The 16,025-nt window shown below is 38.0% G+C and overlaps 2 protein-coding genes across 2 annotated transcripts; both read right to left on the reverse strand.

Moving 5' to 3' along the window:
* Nucleotides 1–354: 354 nt before the first annotated feature.
* On the reverse strand, nt 355–8,694 carry LOC111334491 (acid-sensing ion channel 2-like). Its single transcript, XM_088755365.1, has 7 exons — nt 8,564–8,694; nt 4,556–5,678; nt 3,850–4,003; nt 3,215–3,277; nt 2,469–2,694; nt 2,102–2,193; nt 355–1,568 (listed from the first exon to the last, which is right to left on the reverse strand). The coding sequence occupies exons 2-7, from the start codon at nt 5,474–5,476 to the stop codon at nt 1,456–1,458; spliced, it is 1,569 nt and encodes a 522-aa protein (XP_088611491.1). The 5' UTR covers nt 5,477–5,678; nt 8,564–8,694; the 3' UTR covers nt 355–1,455.
* Nucleotides 8,695–9,206: 512 nt separating this feature from the next.
* LOC111334490 (acid-sensing ion channel 2) lies at nt 9,207–15,355 on the reverse strand. The gene is made up of 6 exons (XM_022940243.2): nt 13,991–15,355; nt 13,257–13,410; nt 12,618–12,680; nt 11,874–12,099; nt 11,435–11,526; nt 9,207–10,876 (listed from the first exon to the last, which is right to left on the reverse strand). Exons 1-6 carry the CDS (start codon nt 14,906–14,908, stop codon nt 10,746–10,748), a joined length of 1,584 nt encoding a protein of 527 aa, XP_022795978.2. The 5' UTR covers nt 14,909–15,355; the 3' UTR covers nt 9,207–10,745.
* Between the last annotated feature and the right edge of the window lie 670 nt (nt 15,356–16,025).

Consider the following 16,025-nt stretch of genomic DNA (forward strand, 5'->3'; position numbering starts at 1 on the left):
TATTGTTGTTGTTTTTAGCATTAAGATCTGCGTTGCCATTACACTGGCGATCGTGATGACTGTTTTCGTCGTTTTCCACTTTTCGCCCGGTTTTCATGGCTGGCATGGAAAATTAGTAAAGCTGCAAAAGAGCCTGGTATAGAGTCGAAGGATTACTCTCATGTTGATGGGATCTCGTATGACGATAGGTTTTCACGCCCAAAATGCAGAACTTTCGCAGAAGGCACAACAATAATTGGGGAAATCAGCATGGTAGAGACGACTCGGAAGCGAAAACAGAGACTCGTCACGATTTTCTCGTACACGGCTACATACTCAAAGCGAGCTTTCAGGGACGTCAAGGATGGGACAGCGTTTTGGTTCCACAGTAACTTTTATTGCTAAGTCAGACTAACAACTGACATGACCTCTAGCGTCTTCAACTTAATCAGAAATCAAAAAACTTTTACAAAGTACTTGCTTAAGTATGAACTGGTGTGAGGTTCTACTGTTCTCTGAATTCACGATATTTACTAGAATTGAACAACAAAAGCACCGACAGGCAGCTGCACAATGAAGACAACGTAACAATGCAAAATCTATTTCCGAAAACAACTGTGGCTTTTCTATATTTTAAACAGTAGAAAACGAAAGAACTCGAATGAACTAGAATAAATAGGAAATGATAATATACGAAGAGTTTAGGAATAAGTATGTCCAGAAACCCACGAAAAATCGCAACTTCAAAGTTTTATGATAAACTACACTAATACAAAATTTCGGCGATAATTTGCACAATATAGGAACAATCTGAAAAGAACCCATTCATTCATCATTCTTTACAGCTCACCCGGTTTAGTCAAAGAACGAACCAAAATGAAGAGGTAGATTGAAACCCAGAAAATAAAACTTGAATTGAAAATAAAACTTGAACTACACGACAGAAAAATACTACAAATTGTCCGAAACTAAAACACATAAATTTTCCCCTAACACTTGTTCCAGTATCTAACGTCTGCGATTGCGAGGGTGGAAATCTTGCGACTCGATCATCGCAAATAAACGAAAACATCATCAGCAGTCATGACTCTACACGGAAGTTACAGCTTATGTCATAACATTCTTAGTATGTTTTAGTGAATAAATAGATAAATGAATGTGGAAATAAGCACATTATTTAAAAAGTGTAAGCGTCGACTAATTTACAAATAAGAAAACTGTGGCCAAAGGATACATGAAAGGCAAGTCACTCTGTACGTACAAACAAAGGTCTCAGTCAAAAGCATTATTCATGAGTTATCTGCTGCTTTTCAAGATAAAAATTAGTGATAATAATTTTGAACGACGTTCGACCTCGCTGAGGTCATTTTGACCTCAGCGAGGTCGAACGTCGTTCAAAATTATTATCACTAATTTTTATCTTGAAAAGCTTTTCTAAAAAACTACTTATCTACTGCTTCACGTAAAATGTAGGTTTTATTTTCTTGCTTTGAACAAGTGTAGGATTCTCCTGAAAATAAAATCGAAGAATTCCAGGAGAGTGAGGAAACTCATTCCGAGGAAGAGACCGAAAGTGCCGCCTAAGTTCCCTGGTGGAGCAACAGAAGGATAGATCACTGTTAAAATGGTGTGTGGGTCAACAAATTATCTTATCTTCATCATTGACCAAAATTTTATGAATCCATGGGCACAGCCAGGCTTTACCAGTGAGAAAGGGATATTTTTCTTTTACTAGAGTGTTACTGGAATTTGGGAACAAATCCATTTATTTTTGCCACTTTATCTTGACAAAAAGAAGGGGGGCATATGTTTCCTTGACGATCCCCCCCTTAATTAATCGCAGGAAACAATCGGGAATTGAAATTGGACGAGAGGTCAATAACCACTGAACACAGGAAATCGTCAACACAGGAAAACACAATCCAATTCAGGCCAGGTAAAACAAATCACATACAATTACGACCCAGTGGAAAAACTCAGAGGTAAAAAAAGTACGATAAGACTTCTGGCTCAGATTTCATCAATAATTCATTTGTTTGTTAGCTTTTAGTCCACCAAAGTAACGATGAAATAATGGCCATTTCCCCTTTGTCAATAATCAAACCTTAACCTCAGTACTCACCAGTCAACGCCCAGATTTCAAAAACAGGTTTTTGCTCAATTATCTCAACACTCAAATCTTCAAAAAAGATGTCCAGAGAGATAATGTTTTTGCTGCGGAAAAATATAGTTACCTTTTTTAAAATTACATTCATGTGATTCGGATATATAAATAAAAAAATATTCATTGATCCAAGAGGTTCTTTCAAAAGTCTTGTTCTCATATGAGGGGAATTTGATTGTCTATGTGCTTTGATTTTGCCAAAAAATTTTCCATAAGCATAGATTAACAACTGAACGTTGTTTTTATTTTTTTTTTTCAATGTACATTGCACTTACTCGTCGTTTAGTGAGTCTAACATGAGTAAATGAAGAGATGAATTACTTACTCAATAAATTTCTCCTTTTCCTCTTCCGTCATGTTCAACAAGGGCCTGTACATCTCGAGTTCCATGGCTGATGTCGCATTGTCGTTAAGTATGGACATGAAGTATTCAATGTAAGCGTCCTTCTGAAGTCCGCTATACGAAAAGGATGTCCTGTACTCCACATGTTCACATGGCTCGCGACACTCCTTTTCACATTCTGTTCTCTCTCGCGAAGTGCCAAACTTTGCTGCAGGAAAAATCAATCATCGTACGTGTTGTGTTAAAGTTTTTTTTTTCCGGTTTCAAGTCAGTTTTTCTGAAACAGTTCCAGGTCATACTGCAAGTTTCGCTAATCAATACAGATTGAAAAATTTAATTTCAGCTTGAGAAGAAACAATGTGCACGTAAGATATACTTGTTTGACTTGTTCAAGGGTAAGTGAGATTTGGAGTAAATAAATCCTTTCCTTGCCTTGTGATAAGTACATTCAAAGTTTTTTTTTGTCCAACGTGACGAACTTGTGCTCGTGCATTTTAGCCAATCAAAAAGCAGGAAATACAGGAGTTTTCACTCAGCTCCGTAAAACGAATAGCAATAACCAGTAAACTGTTCAGTCCTTTTTAACCACTTATCTGTCGTCTTCAGCGGTTAGTGGTTAGAAGAAAGTCGAGGACTTAACATTAGCGGAAGTAGTCGTTTGGTTTAAATTTATAATTATTTTGGAATAGAGTGGCTGCTTTTTTTCAAGCATAATTTTATTTACATACCATACGATGAGAAAGCGCACAAAATCGTGTCATTCACTGAACATAATGGAACTGGTCGATTGGCTGTCAAATAACAGAGATTGTTTTTAATGTTTACAGTTCTTGTACTTAATGACCTTCGGCCTCTGAGTATCATCCCAACTACAAACTACATCTATATAATATTAATGGCTGCATTATTTGCCCAATTTGATTATTTCTCACCTTGGCATAAACAAAATTACACATGTTCTTGCTCATTTATTATTTAAAATAGAAAAAGCTCCCTGTTGCCGTGCCTCTATTAACAATGAATCAAAGAAGATGTCAATATTTCAAGAAAATCATTGACATACTCAGCTACGCCAAATTTTGTTCATACCAAAATTTGACCTCATCTGCAATTGTAACGGAATAGACGCACGGGAGCATGGAATCCATTTTCAAAAAGAGCGCCTATTGTTGATTGGTTTAAATTGCACAACTAAGAAAAACTGAAGTGATAATATTTTTATGCCCTCATTCCCTTCAAATCTTCCATCGACGAAATAAATCCCCACAAAATGTTTAGAGTGTACATTATCTAATTTTTTGCGTATGGATCGTCACTCGTAACTTTTATGTTTTTGAATTCATATGGATGCACTGGAACTAACCTTGGAATTTTGATGCAGTGCAGCCACACTCTTTAATCATGTAATCGTTTCGACAATTTATCATACAGGCCTGTTTCGTGTATGCCAAGTTGCTGTCGAACATAAGAGATCCACTCCTGCAGTTGGTTGCATACGGCTTCATCAAGTTAATCATCTATAAAAACACGTGTCCTATTTACAAAAGCTTGTCAAACATTGATAAAAAAGTAGTATGTAGTGTTCAAAAAGGGGGTTGCTTTTAGCCTTGGGCAAATCGGTAAGGTGGCGGCTTACAAGTGACTTTTGCTGACGACTGATTGCTTGAATGCCTCACAGACTGTCTTTCAGACTGACGAGGTGACTATTTTACTGAGTAATTGACTGACTGACTGATCAACTGACAGACGCAATGACGGAAGCCTAACTACGTGACTGCCTGAATGTCTAACTAAGTTGCTGGCTGGTTAGATTAGCTGAGTGAATGGTTAGCGTGTAATGTGAATTGGCTAATTGGCTCCACGACATTTTTTCTTCGACGTAATGGGTCTTGCGTGGTGCTCAGAGCTTAAAAATCTGCCTCGATCCTTTCACAATTTAAGCTGATAAGCAACCAGATGACTCTCTGAGAGGCTTTATAAGTGACTTTACTAACTGACTAACCGCCTACAGGCTGGCTGGTCGGCTGGTCAGCTTGTTTGCGTATGCGCTGTCTGTCTGTTTTTCTTACCTTTCTTCTTTTTATGGCACAAAATGTAGACATTCCGGGCTGAATTGCGATACCAAACTCTTCCACGGGAGAATAAGTCTTCTGGTCGTGTATCAGGATAATAATTCCAACAGAAGGCGAAAGTAAATTTGTAATATAGCTGTCTCGCTCGATGTTAAGACGAAGACTCAAGCCACTCAGTCGGCCAGCTGATGAAGTTTTTAATAATGGCGTGCCTTTTACTGCAGAATTGAATGTATAACACTTGAATCCCATTAATGCACTCAGGGAGCTGGTAAAGTTATCTGTGTTGCATTGCAAGCCATTAATGGAACAGGAACTGAAGTGTGGGCTGTTTGGCAAAAGCATTCTTTCTATTTGATGACCAAACATCCATTGCGACATTTCTGTTTCGTCACCAACTTCTGGCCGATGAAAAAGTTCTGGAGTGCGGTTTCGGACCTCTTCTGTAGAAACCTCTTTCGATCTTCTTATCATAAGAGCCAAATCCTGAAGCTTTTTGTCCAGTATCTCTTTGCTGTAGTTATGAGTTACGTAATAGTTTATGTAACGCCGTTTGTCGAGGGCATTAAGATTACACAGAGTTACAGCAGGGAAGGGAAGGTCTGTATTATCATCACCAATGTCAACTGTTATTTTTGTACCAAATGGACGTTCATAATAGTGTCCAACGAAATTGTAAACTTGATGAATGCAGAAAACCGTACATCCACTAACTGCAACAATCCAAACCAGTCTTCTGAAAACGTTATCCGTGGAAAAAAATCTGGCCCCGTGCAGAGTTGTATCCTGAGCGAACGTCTTCCATCCTTCAACCTCTTGGCGCTGTGGGTGTAGATCCCTACTGCTGATGCTATTTCTTTGTAACCTGGTTGCATCCTCTTCTTCTTGAATATTAACAGTGTTGTTTTCATATCCCATTGTTATGGAAAAGGAGTTTCTTTCAATCAAAATGTTTGAGTATTCTGTCAAAATGGTTTTCACGTTTCTGTTCAATGCTGCCGTTTCCACAATGAGTGTGAAGAATATCCCAAAATCTTCCGACGGTACTGCAAAGATCTAATTACTTTTAAGAGGCCGTGCTGATTAAAATTACAGCATGCTATCACAGCTGGCTTGATTTCTAAAAGAAAAAGCAGAAATATGTTGCTTATAATTCCGCCGCACTGAGTATTATCATAGATGGATTAAGATGATTTTATAACAAGGTAGGTGTAAGTTTTGGCGGAAATTACCCCGAAACATGTTACAAAATACATAGATATACCTCTCTCCTTGCGTAAGGTCTATTGTGAAATCATCATCGCGTAACGGTCTCGACCTATTACAAAATTAGTCATAAATCGCTAAGAGACAACTCATTTAAGTGTTATCAGTTATGTTTATGTAAGTACAGCCTGTCTTCATACTTGTCGACGTATCAAATAAAACTTACGACACCTGAAAATATACCTCCTCAAGGGAGAGAAGTCGTTGTCAGCGTGATGGAAATGTTTTTGAACCGAGCTGTTACTCTTTGAAACGGTGGAATAAGCGATGAAACATTTGCGGAAACCCCTGGGTCAAGCGATAGTCTGTTTGAGCAAAATCCAAACGCTTTTGAGCTGCCATTTTTCTCCTCGAGCTCCTTGGAGGACCTTTCGGGAAAGGTAAGATCACGGGAACTCCGGCAGAAACTGGAGACATATATTCAGTTGTGCATCGCTCCTTAAGCGACCCATTTGTACCAACTCTACTTAGAAATATTTGGTCATGATGAATCGCCAAGAAATAACTCATTAAAGCCTTATCAGTTTTGCTTAATTGTGTTAAGTGTACCTCTAGCTATATTCTTGGCTTTGTAATACAAAAGAGTGCTGAAACAACTTTTAACACCGGCATTGCTTATTTGTTGTGATCTATGAGAACGAACCAGCCTTGATAATCGGCTCAAAAACTGAACGTTTTTTTCTTCGATGATGAGTAGGTACAAATGGCTAATTTTGTAAGACGTCGAGACCATTACACGATGACCATTTAACAAATAAACCTTAAGTAAGGAGAGAAGTTTATAGGTATACTTCGTAACATATTTCGGGGTAATTCCCACCAAAACTTAAACCTACCTTGTATTAAAATTATCTTAATCCATCTATGATGAAACTGCGGCGAAAAAGAGTTGATCTCTCTCAAAAATCGGTTTTTTGAACATCGAAACTGCCTTTCGTCATACATTTCTTTCTAACGGGCTGCAATGTTTGCCCCGTAACAATCCCAGAGATCTTTGCGCAAACGTAAGGATCCGGTTACTGGTAACTTATTCCTTGAGCGCGCGGCCAAAAGGATCATGTTACACAGCTGTGACGTAAAAAAATGTGAAGACACATCGGCAACTATGGTGGAGATAAGTGAAATCAAGAAGAGGGGACGAATGTGTTGCGTGGCCGGAGCGGCAAACGGTGTTAGCTACTATAATAATACACACACAAGGTATTTCTATACAGTACTTTCCAGAGGATGCAGCTGTATGGTAAAAATGAACGCGTTTTGATCGTCGACATCGAGGAGATTGTACTCATTAAAAGTCGTCAGCCTTATGCTTCGTCCCGGATTCGAAGACGTTAGTTAACGGCGTAACATCTTCCAGTATATACATCACCGACTGAAAAAAATTACGCCGTTAATTAGTTAATGGCGTAATACCGACTGGAAGTAATTACGCCGTTAGTTAACGGCGTAAAAAATCCCACAGTATATACATTACCGACTGAAAGGAAACACCTGAATCCTGAACCAGTTTTGTGAGGGGTGTTAGTTTTCGCCGGAGGGGTCTTATGTCTTGGGTCTTAGCTTTTGTGACACCTGGCTTGTCTAAATTATCACTTAACTAAATTATTTTACAGCAGGTGCACACGAACATGAAAATTTTGCAGTATCATGATTTAATCATTTTTCAAACTCTGCGACTTGTCGTAATCACGAAAAAATTGTCGTGAATTCCACTACAATTTAAAAGCACAACCTTTTCAGAGAGCTGTGAACAGTGTTCGAATTACGAACTTAGTTCGAGGAAGTGAAATTCTATACTGCACCCGAAATAAGAAGGCGACGCCGTGGTCAACGTTGGTTACCGAAAAAGTGAATCTATATTTTACCTACGAATCTTGCAATACTCTAATATAGTTTGTTTGTTATCGTCTAATTTAGTTTGTTTCTTATTGTTAAACTATCTCCAAACTGAATATGGAACACAGCGTTAAATTAGAAATAGAAATTTAAAAATTAGCCGTCGTTGTTCACGTTCTCCAGTCAAAGCAAAGTTTGCATTTGGCCATTTCACGTTGTTGTTTTTGTAGAGGACGTAAAGAAATTTTCAAAGATTTATAACGCACGTGCACAACCATTGTTGTGCTCATTAAACCTTTTATCTAGTGACGTTCCCGTTGCCGTTATCGTCGTGGTTTTCTTAAAATCCCCAACCAAACGATCGAAACCGAAACGGAGAAGGCTGTAGTTAAGTACGGAAGTGCACAAAGCCCGAGGTTAGTTACTTTTAAAACTTCTCGTGATATCCAACCCCAACTGAAATAGAGATGCCATGATCATGTTCTCCAGCTATAATATAAACTTAGTTTCATCAAACAATATAGAGTAAGCGGCGTCCAAGAGCCGAGCGACCCTATGTTTTTCAAAGCTGCTATGTTTGAATGTTCCATTGTACTTTTCGAACTGCCCTATTCAGTAGTAGATTACGAATTGCACCTCAGTGCTGTGAGCGTAGACATTGATATAGATTTTGAAATTTCCCCGTAAAACCTCCGAGAACCCTTATATCAGAATGGCTTGACTTACGAGACACCTCATAGAGAACGAAATGAAGATTCGACCTCGACCCAAAGAAAAACCATTTTTGCAAGCCATCGCCTCAAAATAGCATTCAGTTATCCCACTGAACGTGTCAGGCCGCTTACGTTCACTGCTAATGAGCTAGAAATTCATTTCGCTTACATTTTATCGTGAACTACTTACCAAAATTAGCTTTTATAAATGAATCCAAGAGGTGCGCAGCAACTCTGCCAACGTCAATTGTCGACGGTAAAGTCTGGAGCACGCATTGACTTCCGTTGGGATCAATTATTAATTCGTTCGTCTACGTTTGTATGAAGGGTGGGGACCAAAGGGTAAACCTTCTACACCAGCTATCTTTTTTCATTAATGTCAGAAAGTTAATCATCAACAGCTGCAAAAGCATATTACCCGCGGGAAACAAAAACCGATCGTTTATATGGTTCATTAACGACTGCTTTTCCCTTGGGTAGAAATTAAGCTGCACATAGCTTCCTGGGACCCGTCCCTTCTGTGATTCTGGATGCGAAATCGTGGCTCCTTCATTAGTTTCCTACATATTGTGTTTGCATTTCTCTTCTGCACACGACAGGTGACTTAAAGGGCAAGAATAATTGGCTCATAATCATGCTTGAATCTGCATAAATTTCTTATTCAATTCAGTAACAGCCTCCAAACACTCGCTCCCATTTTGACGAGTACCTGAAGCTGTTATGGTGAATTTCAACAATAATCTAGTTATAAGTACCGAGATATGATGCTAAAAAGGCAATGTTTTGTTTTGTAAATATTAACTCTTCGCCTATAAATGATCAATAGCAGAAGATAGGGAATAATAAACGTTTTATTATTATTATTATTATTATCATTAATATTATTATTATTATATTCCGTGCTAAACAGGTGTAATTTTTCTCTGTTTTTCAGTTAAACGGAGGCAAGCGCAAGGCGATGCAAAGCGTGAGTATAGGAGTCTTAGTTTTCGAGTGTATTTCACTTGAACTGCGAAAACCTGGATCCTGAACTAGCTTTCGAGGCTTAAGTATCTTACTCTTACGGTCAAGGTCTTACTCTTACGGCAAAACAAAAACAAGATTGCCGACATAACTTATTGACAGAATTGGAATCATACTTAAAAAGATATCGTTAGAGGAAATAGTCTTCGAAGATTGTTAGATAACAACAGAATAAACAGAACTCTAACAGAACTAAGTGCTGTTCTTATAAGTTAGCTAATTATAGATTCAGTGCGGAGGATGCGCAGTACAAGTTGTTTACACATTCAGTCGCCATTAAAGAAAGAGGAGTTGATCGCCCTAAATTGAAATTTAGGAAATATTTCCTTGAGCGAGAGTTCAACATGGAGTTAGTCTAAAAACGAGAATGTCAAAGGGTTACAAATGTAAAAAAGGGTCATTTCTGGGAAATTCCTGTACGGGATCGGTTTTATAGCGTAAGGTCATTTTCTTCGTTATTGAAGCAGTTTTATCCCAACATGACGGAAACACTCCAATATTCAACCACAAATCGCAATTTACGTTGCAATATTTGTTTCCATGTCAAACTCACGGTCACGACAAGAAAAGGTGACAGAAATTCCACCTGTAAAGTAGGACCGCCTAAAAGAATAGGAAATGATCAACCTGTTTATCACAACTTTTTACTTAATGGCTTATGGTAATATATTATTTTCATCCATTTCCGACACTTCAATAAGTTTAATAACACATATAAGGAAAATTCTTGCTAGACGCCAATTTTGTCTTTTAACAAAAGCATTCTCTGCTGCGCTTACGTAAGTCACTTTTAATTACGCAGTCTATAATTCAGGCCCCGTCCACACTAATGCGTGATGAATTTTTTCAATAAGTAAAGAGAAACAGAAAGCTACTTTTTCTTTCTGAATTAAATAGAGTGTAAATTTGACAGAGAGAAGTTTACTTATCTATATTCAACGTTTAATTTTGTAGCTCAGTGGCCTTCATGCATACGCCTCAAGTAAAATTCATGATCTCCAAGTTGTAGCTCCTCCAGGTTGTGAAGTTTACTTTGGCTTCTTCTTTCTTTCAAAATTTCCCGTGCCCAAAAACGTTTCGTTTTCTCCCTTTTTTTGTAGTCGCTTTCGCTTTCTTCGTTGCAAGGGAAGAAGAAAAAAACAACAGTCATCCGTCATAGAACCTTGTAACTAGTAAACATTGTGTTCTTATGCTTATGAATATGGAAATAAGAATATCGTTAGATTGGAAGCGTCGACGTAATTTACGGATAGAAAACTGTGGCCAAAAGGAAACATGAAGGGCGAGTCACTCCACACATACAAACAAAGGTCTCAGTAAAAAGCATTATTTATGACTTATTTAATGCTTCACGTAAAATGTCGGTTTTTTTCTCTTGCTTTGAACAAGTGTAAGATTCTCCTGAAAATAAAATCGAAGAATTCCAGGAAAGTGAGGACACTCATTCCGAGGAAGAGGCCAAAGGTACCGCCTAAGTTCCCTGGTGGAGCAACAAAATGACAGATCACTGTTAAGATGGTGAGAGGGACAACAAATTATTTTATCTTCATCATATACCAAAATTTTATGAATCCATGGGCACAGCCAGGCTTTAGCATAGGGAAAGGGATTGTTTCCTTTAATAGAGTGCTACTGGAATTTGGGAACAAATCAATTTTAATTTTTGCCACTCAGTGGCAAAAATTAATTGATTTCTTCAAGGGGGGCATATGTTTCCCTGACGATCCCTCCCCCCTTTATTAATCAGAGAAAACAATTGGGAATTAAAATTGGACGGGAGGTCAACTAGCTTGCTATAACCACTGAACACAGGAAATCGTCATCACAGGAAAACACAATCCAATTTAGGTCAGGTAAAACAAATCACATACAATTACGACCCTGTGGAAAAACTCAGAGGTTAAAAAAGTACGACAAGACTTGTCGCTCAAACTTCATCAATAATTTATTTGTTTGTCAAATTTTAGTCGATCAAAGTAACGATAAAATAATGGCAATTTCTCTTTATCAATAATCAAACCTTAACCTCAGTACTCACCAGTCAACGCCCAGATTTCAAAAACAGGTTTTTGCTCAATTATCTCAACACTCAAATCTTCAAAAAAGATGTCCAGAGAGATGATGTTTTTGCTGCGGAAGAATATAGTAACTTTTTTTACCTCACATTCATGTGATTCGGATATATAAATACAGAGTAACACCCGATCTTCCAGTGTTACCACCAAAGCCTTTCCACCATTTGACGAACGCACAATATGGTCAAACTTTGATATTATTCATTGATCCAGGAGGTTCTTTCGATGTGAGGAGGTTCTTTCTATGTGAGTTGATTTTGCCGAGACGTTTTCCATAAGCATAGATTAACAAGTGAACGTAAAGGATAATGTTTTTTCTTTTTTTTTTTTTTTCAATGTATATTGTAATTATTCGTGGTTTAGTGAGTCTAACATGAGTAAATGAAGAGATAAATTACTTACTCAATAAATTTCTCCTTTTCCTCTTCCGTCATGTTCAATAAAGGCCTGTACATCTCCAGTTCCATGGCTGATGTCGCATTGTCGTTAAGAATGGACATGAAGTGTTCAATGTAAGCGTCTTTCTGAAGTCCGCTATAGGAAAAGGATGTCCTGTACTCCACATATTCACATGGCTCGCGACACTCCTTTTCACATTCTGTTCTCTCTTGCGAAGTGCCAAACTTTACTGCAGGAAAAATCAATCATCGTACGTGTTGTGTTAAAGTTTTTTTTTTCCGGTTTCAAGTCAGTTTTTCTGAAACAGTTCTAGGTCATACTGCAAGTTTCGATAATCAATACAGATTGAAAACATTCAATTTCAGCTTGAGAAGAAACAATGTGCACGTAAGATATACTTGTTTGACTTGTTCGAGGGTAAGTGAGATTTGGAGTAAATAAATCCTTTCCTTGCCTTGTGATAAGTACATTCAAAGTTTTTTTTTGTCCAACGTGACGAACTCGTGCTCGTGCATTTTAGCCAATCAAAAAGCAGGAAATACAGGAGTTTTCACTCAGCTCCGTAAAACGAATGGCAATAACCAGTGAACTGTTCAGTCCTTTTTAACCACTTATCTGTCGTCTTCAGCGGTTAGTGGTTAGAAGAAAGTCGAGCACTTAACATTAGCGGAAGTAGTCGTTTGGTTTAAATTTATAATTATTTTGGAATAGAGTAGATTTTTTTCAAGCATAATTTTATTTACATACCGTACGATGGAAAAGCGCACAGAATCGAGTCATTCACTGAACATACTGGAATCGGTCGATTGGCTGTCAAATAACAGAGATTGCTTTTAATGTTTACAGTTCTTGTACTTAATGACCTTCGGCCTCTGAGTATCATCCCAACTACAAACTACATCTATGTAATTTTAATGGGCTGAACTTTTTTCCCAATTTGATTGGTTCTCACTTTGACATTGAAGAAGTTACATTCTTGTTCATTTAAAACAAAAAAATTCCATGTCGCCGTACCCTTATTTAATAATGGATCAAAATAATCAAAATTTTAAGAAAGTCAGTGACATATATACTCGGCTGCGCCACATGTGCCAAAATTTTGTCTATAACAACATTAGGCCGTTCATCTGTAATTGTAATGGAATAGACGCAAGGGAGCGCGGAATACATTTTCCAAAAGAAGCGCTCATTGCTGATTGGTTTAAATTGCACTACTAAGAAAAAAAGAAGTGATTCTATTTTTATGCCCTCATTCCCTTCAAATCTTCCATTGACAAAATAAATCCCTATAAAATGTTTAGAATGTACATCATGTAATTTTCTGCGTATGGATCGCAACTCGTAACTTTTATGTTTTTTAATTATTATGGATGCACTTGAACTAACCTTGGAATTTTGATGCAGTGCAGCCACACTCTTTAATCATGTAATCGTTTCGACAATTTATCATACAGGCCTGTTTCGTGTATGTCAAGTTGCTGTCGAACATAAGAGATCCACTCCGGCAGTTGGTTGCATACGGCTTCTTCAAGTTAATTATCTATAAAAACGCGTCGTGTCCTATTTATAATAGCTTGTCAAACATTGATAAAAAAATAGTACGTAGTGTTCAAAAAGGGAGTTGCGTTTAGCCTTGGGAAAACCAGTAAGGTGGCTTGCAAGTAAATTTTGCTGACGACTGATTGCTTGAATGCCTCACAGACTGTTTGACTGAGTAACTGACTGACTGACTGACTGACTGATCGACTGTCTGCCTGCCTGACTTGGAGACTAACTTGCTGACTGAACAACTGACAGACTTAAAGACGGAAGCCTGACTACGTAACTGCCTGAATGTCTGACTAAATAGCTGGCTGGTTAGATAAGCTGAGTGAATGGTTAGCGTGTAATGCAAGTTGGCTAATTGGCTCCACGAAATTATTTCTTCGACGTAACGGGTCTTGTGTGGCGCACAGAGCTTAAAATCCGCCTCAATCCTTTACAGAATTTAAGCTGATAAGCAACCAGATGACTCTCTGAGAGGCTTTATGAGTGACTTTACTAATTGACTAACCGCTTGCAGGCTGGCTAGTCAGTTGATCGGCTTGGTAGCGTACGCGCTGTCTGTCTGTTTTTCTTACCTTTCTTCTTTTTATGGCGCAAAATGTAGACATTCCGGGCTGAATTGCGATACCAAACTCTTCCACGGGCGGATAAATCTTCTGGTCGTGTATCAGGATAACAATTCCAACAGCAGGCGAAAGTAAATTTGTAATATAGCTGTCTCGCTCGATGTTAAGACGAAGACTCAAGCCACTCAGTCGGCCAGCTAATGAAGCTTTTAATAATAGCCCGCCTTCTTCTGCAGAATTGAATGTATAACACTTGAATCCCACTGCACTCAGGGAGCTGGTAAAGTTATCTTCGTTACACTGCAAGCCATTAATGGAACAGGAACTGAAGCGTGGGCTGTTTGGTAAAAGCATTCTTTCTATTTGATGACCAAACATCCATTGCGACATTTCTGTTTCGTCGCCAACTTCTGGCCGATAAAAAAGTTCTGGAGTGCGGTTCCGGACCTCTTCTGTAGAAACCTCTTTCGATCTTCTTATCATAAGAACCAAATCCTGAAGTTTTTTGTCTAGTATCTCTTTGCTGTAGTTATGAGTTAAGTAATAGTTTATGTAACGCCGTTTGTCGAGGGCATTGAAATTGCACAGAGTTACAGCAGGGAAGGGAAGGTCTGTATTATCATCACTAATGTCAACTGTTATTGTTGTACCAAATGGACGTTCATAATAGTGTCCGAGGAAACTGTAAACTTGATAAATGCAGAAAAACGCACATCCACTAACTGCAGCAATCCAAACAAATCTTCTGAAAACGTTATCCGTGGAAAAAAATCTGGCCCCGTGTAGAGTTGTATCCTGAGCGAACGTCTTCCATCCTTCAACCTTTGGGCGCTGTGGGTGTGAATCCCTAGTGTTGATGTTATTTCTTTTTAACCTGCTTGCATCTTCTACCTCTTGAAGATCAACAGTGTTGTTTTCACATCCCATGGTATAGAATAGGAAGTTCCTTTCAATCAAAATGCTTGAGAATTCTACCAAAACGGTTCTCACATATCTGTTCGATGCTGCTGTTTCGACAATGAATGTGAAGAATATCCCAAAATCTTCCGACGGTGCTGCAAAGACATAATTACTTTTGAGAGGCTGTACTAATTAAAATCACAGCATGCTATCACAGCTGGCATGATTTTCTAAAATGAAACAGAAATGTGTTGCTTATAATTTGACAAACCAGCGCATTGTAAATGATGAATGCAACAAGCTATCGGCTAAAAGGTATCATGTTTGCTATTAACCAGAGAGTGCCGTAATTGAAAAAGTCCAAACTCTTGCGCTTTCTGTTTTCCTTACAAAGGTAAGTTTATATTTACCAAAGGTGTAAATTTTATAATTCTTTGTCTCCTCAGTTATCAGCAGTCACCCTGCTGAGGTGATTTAATTAATATAAGACTTGCACTTAACTTATTGACTCTGCAGGGAGGAACATTTTTGATGATAAACCTCTTGTTAATCGTCTTAACAACGAAGTTTGACTCGATATATTTATACCCAAACTAACAACACAATTAATTAGATTTACTAAGAAGATATCATTATAGTTTTACGATTCCAGGTTACTAAACTTGTGAAATATCAAATTTTGAAATTCAGAACCTTTCATTTCCTTTATTTTACCGTTTGAGTGATATGAAATCATGTACGCCGAGGCGAAGGATATCAAGAGATACTCATTTGTAAAGTTGTAAAGCAGTGAGTGATTTGCTTTAGTGGTATTAGTTCTAAGCACTCTGTTTTAAGTCCTGCTGAGCGCAGTTCTGTTTAAAGGATTACTTGGTTTATCGGTAATGCTGCATTTGTGAATTAGCACCAGTTATTGGAGACTTTTGTTCTTTATAGTGATGATTCGATAAAGTGGAAAGAAGTTGATTCTTTTCATGTTTTTTTCTGTACCAGCAGTCCTATATAGCCCCAATCAACAACTTTTAACACACAGTAATGATTCAAAATCACTTTGTTAACTCATTCGGCTTTATAATTATTTTGCCCTAAAGTCTTCCAGCTATCACAAATGATATCCCCAAGCAAACCTTGGGTTCATGGAATA

The sequence above is a fragment of the Stylophora pistillata genome, chromosome 3 (assembly GCF_964205215.1).
Source record: "Stylophora pistillata chromosome 3, jaStyPist1.2, whole genome shotgun sequence".
In the NCBI taxonomy this organism is placed as follows: Eukaryota; Metazoa; Cnidaria; class Anthozoa; order Scleractinia; family Pocilloporidae; genus Stylophora; species Stylophora pistillata.